Source organism: Piliocolobus tephrosceles, chromosome 13 (genome assembly GCF_002776525.5).
Source record: "Piliocolobus tephrosceles isolate RC106 chromosome 13, ASM277652v3, whole genome shotgun sequence".
Lineage (NCBI taxonomy): Eukaryota > Metazoa > Chordata > Mammalia > Primates > Cercopithecidae > Piliocolobus > Piliocolobus tephrosceles.
The window spans coordinates 1,629,578-1,637,397 of NC_045446.1; the positions used below are offsets into that span (position 1 = coordinate 1,629,578).

General features: G+C 60.8%; 1 protein-coding gene across 2 annotated transcripts in view; it reads left to right on the top strand.

Moving 5' to 3' along the window:
- Positions 1-538: 538 nt before the first annotated feature.
- Positions 539-7,820, top strand: part of LSP1 (lymphocyte specific protein 1) — a 36,185-nt gene continuing 28,903 nt past the window's right edge. The window contains exon 1 of one of the 2 annotated variants that reach the window (XM_023183543.2): positions 539-775. In XM_023183543.2, the coding sequence (XP_023039311.1) occupies positions 723-775 (53 nt within the window). In that variant the 5' untranslated portion in view covers positions 539-722. The remainder of the gene's footprint in view (positions 776-7,820) is intronic. The other variant, XM_023183544.2, reaches the window with a different exon arrangement.

Below are 7,820 nucleotides of genomic sequence, written 5' to 3' on the forward strand. Positions count from 1 at the left end.
GCCCAGAGCATGGAGAGCAAGGGGCAGCGGGGGGACGAGGCAGCTGCCCAACAGCTCGGCATCAGCCAGGGAACCCAAGACAGAGCAAGGCACCTGACGGGTAGGATGCAGGGGCATCCCGGGCACAGCCCCTAAAGCCACCTGGAACCCACAGCCATTTGGGGTGCTCAAGGCTATGACCCCAGGCTTTGAGAAAAGTTTCCACCAAGTTCCATGAGCACCTGTAGGAGAGCTGGCCCCTGGGGATTTCACCCAAAGAGGCTACGACGCTCACATGGTGCTTATGGGATCACGGACGTGCTTGTCCCTGATGCTGCAGGAGAACCAGCCACTCACAGGTGAACCTGGCGGCCAGAGCTACTAGCGGGGACCACGGGCAGCATGCCCCGCCCCTCCCAGCCTTGACGAGCTGCCTGAGGCCATCTCGGCCCTTGCACCCCGTCTCTGTCCCCCAGGCCCCTGTAACTTGCTTAACGCTTCCTGAGAGGTGGTTTGGGGTTTTTTTTTTTTTTCTTCCTCTTCTCTTGTTAGGAAGGAAAAAAAAACAACACCCTGACCCAAGCCAAGATAGGTTCCAAACCTCAACCTGCAGCCGGAAGGGGGAAGTGAAACCCGGCAGGGGGTGGGGGCTCCGAGGCCGCCCCAGAAAGCACTGAAAGCCACAGCACGTACACCCACTCCAGGAATCTGCCAGCACCCTGTGGGGTCCAGCCTACAGGCCGATGGCGGAGGCTTCGAGTGACCCAGGCGCCGAGGAGCGGGAAGAGTTGCTGGGGTAAGGGTCTGTGGCGACACCCAGCGCCCTGTGCCGTGTCCACGGGTGCATAGTCCTTGAGCTGCATGGATGGTGGAGAACTGGGGTGCCTGATGGGGAATCTGGGCTCCTCAATGAGAGAACATGGATGTCCAATGGGGGAACTGGGGATCCACAGACAGGTGTCAGGAAGTCTTGCTGGGACCCCCGTCTCATAACAAGGGTGGAGGTCGCTTCTGCCTGCCTCTGTGCCCTGAACTCACTGGGGGAGGCGCATGGGATCCTAAGCCCATGGTGGATGCCTGAAGCAGGGAGACCCCAAGATGTGGCCTGGACTGCTGGGGAGGAGCTGGGGACTGTGGGCCCTCTTAGCTTGGGAAGAGGCGAGGTGGGGGCTGGGGAGCAGCTGCTCTGCGAGGGGTGGAACTGGCCGGGGCCCAGCCACCTGCCCACAGGACAATCTGAGAGGGGTTATCCTGCCTTGAGGGTCTGGAGGCCGCCAAGCTTGGGATTCAGCAGGCCTCAAGGCAGGACACCCAAAGCTGCCCCTGACTTGCTGTAAAGGACAAGGCCCAGGATCTGACAGGTGCCTGTGCTGGGTGCCGGCCACCGTGTGTTGGTTGGGATGGGGACAAGAGGGGGCATGGCAGAGGTTGTGTGTGGGACTACTAAGGCCAGAGCTGGGCAGAAAAACCCCACAGCCAAAGGTCTCCTAGTGGGCAGCTGTACTCTGTGGTACCAATGGGCATCCAGCCCTGTGCTGGGGCGGGTGGAGAGGGCTAGGGGCCTGGTAACTGAGCTCCCTGGCAGGGGGGACCTGCCAGCCAGCAGGCATCCAGGCATCGCAGCTAAGCCTCACCAGGGGAACCTGAGTTGCCCCCGGTGCAGGTCCCAGAAGAGATGGGAGGGCTCAGGGCTTGGGGTGTGGGGACAGGCAGGGCTTTGAGGGGCAGAGGGGCAACATGCTAATGGCCAGGGGATGGCCCGTGCTGGGGATAGAGGCCAGCCTAGGAGCAGGCCAGCGGGGGCTGTGGCCTGGTGTGCGGAAGGGAAGGTGCTGGGGCCCAGGTCACAGAAAGGGTGTGACACCCGAAGCCACACAGGATGGACCTGAGAGGAGGTCCAGGGTGACGCTCACACACCCCAGAACTGCAGCCAGGGCTGCTACCAGGCTCTGCCTGGGTGCTGACGGCAAAGGGTCCCTGTCTAATCGACCCAGGGCAGTGCAGGACCACCTCCCTGCCTTCCTGCAAAGTGGGTCCTGGCCCCAGCTCCTGTGCTATGTTGGCAGTTGCAGTCACTGTCCTGTGTCTGTGTGTCCTTGGTAGCTGTCACATTGCCGTGGGCCTGGTGTGTGTGAAGGGTCTGCATCTTGGACTTCTTGCTGCCAAATCCCACTGGGGCACAGGTGCGGGGGCTGCTGAAGGGACGCTGCGTGCCGTGAGTGGAGTGGAGGCTAAGCGGAGGCCACGGCTGGCTGGGGGCTGGGTCAGGATGTCCGTGCCTGTCCCCAGGGAGAAGTGGGAAGATGCCCTGCCCAGGCCGTGCACAGGGAGACAGGCTGCTGGGTGCACAACAGCTGTGTCGGCTCCAAAACGGCCCCTCCTGTCAGCTCCGCCCCCAGCCCTGGACGAGGTGCTGCTCCTGGTCACCTCATGCCCATAGAAGGGCAGGACTTGAGCCTCTGGGCTAGGGCACCCCCGCCTTCCTCCTTGGCCTCATCCTTGGCCACCCCCTCCCAGCTGTCTCAAATGCCTTGATCCCTGGGGCCGGGCAGGGTTGGGGGGTTGGGCGGCCATGGCCAAGGCACAGATGATCCTGGGGCATCTTGGTGCAGATCCCGGGAGGCCAGGGCTGCACCTGTGCCGGGGCTGTCAGGAGCTCCAGCTGGAGAACGATGGTTCTCCTGAGCTCTGCAGAGCCTGGACTCCCTCCTTGGACATCCCCTGCCCCTCCAAATTGCATGGGGTGGGGAGCCAAACCTGACCTTTCAGAATGAAACTGAGAGCCTGTGCGGCGTAGGCTTCTCATTTCAAAAGGTGATTAAGGGAACTGGGGAGTTTCCTGTCTAGGATGGGACAGAAGTCCCCTGCACCCAGACAGGGATGTGTGGCCTGGGAGGCCCCCCGCGGGAGTCCCCAGGAAGGCCCAGGCTGGGCGGGTTCGGCTGAGGCTGGAGAAAAGCAGATGAGACAACCCCCCACGCGTCTCACAGGGCACCAGGGACGCCAGGCTGTGACGGTCTCAGGACATGCCCCCCACACGAGGCCCAGGGCAGGCCAAGCCCCTCCAGCCGGACAAGTGGATCCAGCCCCTCAGACTGTCCCATGATGTGGCCCCTCCCCTCAGACTGCCCAGGATGGGGCCAAATTCCTCAGAACCACCCCTCCATGATGTGGCCTTTCAGATGCCCCCAGGACAGGACTGTCCTCTCCCATCGGGCCTGAGGCCAGAGCAGGTCCCCTGACCCTGGGCGGGGTCCGGGCTCCACTTCGGCTGCCAGCCAGGCTGGACTGCGGTTCCTCCACTCGGGGGCACTCCTGTCTCGCCCGGCTGTCCAGTTGACAGTCACTAGCTTGTCCTTGTCCCTTGGGAGCAGGGACGAGGATTTCACAGAGCTCCCTTGTGGCTCTGAGGGGACTCCCTGGTGACGCTGGGGGGACGCCTGCCCTCCATAGCCCCCAAGAGCAAGACTCCCCACACTGAGAAACTACCCGGGCTTGGGGGCTTTGAGGCGATGAGGACGGGGCAGTCCCAGCCCACAGCTAGGAAGGGTCAGGACACCCTCCAGACCTTGGGTTCGACATATCCAAATGTTGGAACCCAACTCTGCAGGGGTGCACCCTCCCTGGGGTCACACTGCGTATGTGGCTGCAGTGCCTGTCCTTGGCCCAGCTGCCCTGGGGCCCCCATCCCATGCCCACACCTAGAAGGCAAGTCTGCCTGCCCACATGCCATCCCACAGACACCCTGGCGGCTCTCTCAGTCTGCCCCTGTGCAACCCAGGCCCCCACCAGGATGACCCTGCCCCCAGTCTGTTCCCCATGCATGACCAGGCCGTGTCTCCCACGCAAAGAACCATTCACCAGCTACAGACAAAGACCATGCCTCTGGGTGGCCACGCCAGGCACTCCTGGCCTGGTTGAACTCACTTCCCATCCCACCAGCTTTCCCAGCTCTTCCCAGTTTTGGAAGGTGTCAGAGCCCTGGCACGTGCCCCTCCTAGCATCATCCAATAGCCCTGCCCCTCTGCAGACCTTCAAAGGCTTGCCCAGCCCACGGTGGGAGGCTGCTGCCCAGGGCTCTGGCAGGACCTGCCATGGACAGCTCCAGTCCTGCAGCCCCACCTGGCCCATCAGAGCCTCCCTTGCTTCTCCATGTGCTGAGCTGAGTTGGGAAGGGGAGGGACGACCTGAGGGGCCTCTCTGGACTTCTGTCCCTGGAGAGCCTCAGAGCTCCAGATTCTGCGGGAGGAAGGGGCTGAACCCACCTGGAGGCCCCAGGCAGCGCCTGGGAAGCCTTCATCTGAGCAGCAGGAGCCCACGGGATGGAACCCCCCAGGCAGCGAGGTCCTTGGGCAGCCCTCCCGCCCACCTTCTCTCCGAGTAAGGGCCGGGCACCACCCGGAGGATGCACAATGCTCCAAGCTGGGGCAGGCGGCCCTGAGAGCCCCCAGCAGTGCCCATGGCTGCTCAGGAAAGAAGGCAGAGCTGGGGACAGTTGGGGAAGCCACCTCAGCCCCAGCCCTGGCCCCACAGGGGCTGCTGAGGGAGGTTGGGATTGAGGTCTAAGCCCTGGGGCTCCCTCCCTACACCTTCCCGTGGTCAAGACCTGATGTCTGGACCCGGGATCCCTGGGGAGGTCCCCTTCCTCCTGCCCTGGGCAAGGGGTCTCAGGCACCTGGAAGTTTCCCAGGGAAGCAGAAGGATGTCTTCTTCCTCTTGGGCTGGCAGGCGCTGCTGTCCGCTGACACCCAGCTGGGCTGTTTGCACAAATGGGAGCATCACAGGCCCCACCCCCGCTGATTCTGGAAGCCAGAATCCTTCCTTCCCCCGCCCCCTTCCTGGTTCCCTTGTGTCTCCTAAAACAATCCTGTAGCCACAGAAGGGCAGTGCCAGGAGGGTCTGGGGGCCAGGTGGCCCAGCTGGGACAGGCCCTGGCAGGTGGCACCTTGGGGTGGCAGGATGGTGGGCCTCCCCTCCACGACCCTGCAGGCCAGCCTGCTCAGTTCCCTGAGAAGGTGCCAGACGGATGGGTGAGCCCTAGAGAGGAGGAGGGTGTCGGCAGTGGAAACAGCCAAGTGGTCTCCCGCGCTGAGTCCTCAGGCTGGTGAAGGGTGGGGGTGTGAGCTCTGCCTTGCAGTCCCAGCCCCTGAGATCCCACTGCTGGGGGAGAAGGAGGGGGATGGGCTGCAAGGCTCCAGGACTGGTCTTGCATGAGCTGCTATAGGCCTAGGAGTGCTTTCTGGATGAGTAGGCCCTACCCCTCTGAGGCCTCAGTTTCCCCGTCTGCACACTCAGAATGTAGCTACTCAGACCAAACACTTGCTCCATGCGAGTCTTTGCCAAGTTATTTATTTATTTATTTGAGACAGAGTCTCGCTCTGTTGCCCAGGCTGGAGTGCAGTGGCACCATCTCGGCTCACTGGAAACTCCGCCTCCCAGGTTCAAGCAATTCTCCCACCTCAGCCTCCTGAGTAGCTGGGATTACAGGCACCTGCCACTGCCCCCCGCTAATTTTTGTATTTTTAGTAGAGACAAGGGTTTCACCATGTTGGCCAGGCTGGTCTCGAACTCCTGACCTCAGGTGATCCACCCACCTCAGCCTCCCAAAGTCCTGGGATTACAAGCATGAGCCACCACGCCCCACTTTTGCCAAGCTTTTTAAACCAAGCCTCTTGTTTCATCCCCCAGAGCTGTGAGGCAGGTCCCTGGAGCTTCCCATTTCACAGATGGAAACCGAGGCTCACAGAGGCCAAGTGCATTGTCCAAGGGCTGCTCCCTGCCTGCGGAGGGGCCAGAGTCCTTGCCCCCATGGGGTTCGGGTGCTGAGGGTCCACAAGACCTGCGGGCACCAGCAGGGAGCAGGACTGGGCTGCCCTTCCCGGGGACTCTCTGACCTCACACCACACACCAGCCACTGGACTCAAAGGCTCCTGAAAGTGCCCGAGCAGTGCTCATGGCCAAAGCCCAGCATGCAACCAAAGGGACCTCCTGGAAAAGCAGAACTGGGACTGGGCGCTGCTGCACCAACAAGATCCTCCACTTCCCTCTAGCCCAGCCCCGCCCAAATCCCAGTCCTCTGCATCTTTTGGGGGGCCACTAAAGACCTTCCGGGAGATGGCAACCCAGGACCACAAGGCAATCGGAGAGGGCTTTCCGCATGCGCTGAGGCAGACAGAACCAGGCCCTGGCTGTGGACGAGGATGTATTGATACTTAGAAGACAGGGAGGCGAGCGGGTTGGAGGGGCTCGGCCAGAGGGCAGCCCAGCAGGGTGCCTTCCCCAGGGTTAGACTGTCTCCAGCCAGCCCAGCCCCCACCCCGTCCCCAACATCTAGGGACCTGGAAAGAGGTTCGAGGGGCTGCATGGGGGTGGGGTTGATAGGAAATTAGGCGTTTGAGAAAGTCAGGCCTCCTAGTCATGTACCACCCAGCACAGCCCCGCCAGTGCCAGACACAGGCAGATAAGGGAGGGGGGAGATGCAGATGCTGAGCAGGGGTGGAGGGAAGAAAGCCCCTGGCCCTTTCTTGGGGCCAGGCAAGTCCTATCCAGACTCCGTCTGCTAACTGCCTCCAAGCTGCTTGTGTGTTTTCAGGGAAGGGAGTTTGTGGCAGAGAGGGTCTTTGAGTCACCTGCATCCCCTGGCAGGAGGGGACAGGCACTCTGGCCCCTGACCATGGAGCCTAGAGCAGGGCTGCTCTGTGCAGGGCATTCAACAGCATGAAGGGTTCCAGCATCCCTCTTGGGTTCCTAGTTTCCCCGGGAGCAGGGGAGCAGATGCAGGGGCCTCTACACACACCACACGCTTGGGGAGAGTGGCTGAGGTGTCCAGGAGGCCCTGTCCACTGGGGCAAGGGGTGGGTTCTATACCCAGTGCCCTTCCCAGAGCCCCCGATCTTGATCTCCAGCTGCTCATGGGCTGCAGATGAGGGTTCAAAGTTGCACATGGGTCACTGCCCTGCTCCACCCCTGGCAGGCGGGACCTCACCTATTGCTCCTTTCTGCTCCAGAGAAGAGCACGTCCCCCTCATCTCAGAGGTGCCTGTGCTCCTCCTTCCTGGGTGGAAATTACACTTTTGACAGTTTGGTTTCTGAGGCAAGGCTGACTCCTCCTCTTCTCCAGGATACCTCTCCTCAGAAAAGCAATGGGACTTGGGATGGAAGGATCTAGCCAATTCATTCCAGATGAATCTAGAAACAATCCTTTAGCCTTTCTCCTAGACTCAGTCCCAACCAACATCTGAGCTTCATCACCACCACCCAGCAACCAACATTCACCACCTAGCCCCCAGCGCCCAGCTCCCAGCACCCACTACCCACCACCCACCACCCACCACCCTGGACCCTACCCATGGCTCTGGCCCATTCTCCTGCTGTCAGCAGTGCTTGCTTGGACAGAGGGCCACACTGAACAGATGCATGCTCCAAGCATTTGGAGGCTGCCTCCCCTTTAAATCAGAGACATTTATCTACCAGGGATCACTCGGGAGCCACTGAGGCCACCACCCTGTCTTCCCCTGTCCCCATTGGCTTGTTCAAAGCACCTTGCACTGGGATGCTGCTCTGTGAACACATATTTGCAAGTATGTGTCAGGGATGATGAGAATGTGTCAATAAGAAGACAGATCCCTAACTCTGTAGCCCCTGCTTAGGCTCTATCAAGGTGCTCAGCCTCCTGGGCCATGGTGGTCTGCTTTATTCTTGGGCCATGAGCTTATGAACCATGTCTTAGTCATGTAAGAAAGGAAAAATAAAGATTAGAAAAGAATCAATTATGGAGAACAGTATGAACGAATGGAAAGATGAATGAAGAGTGACAGGAAGTAGGAACAAATGGATGGATG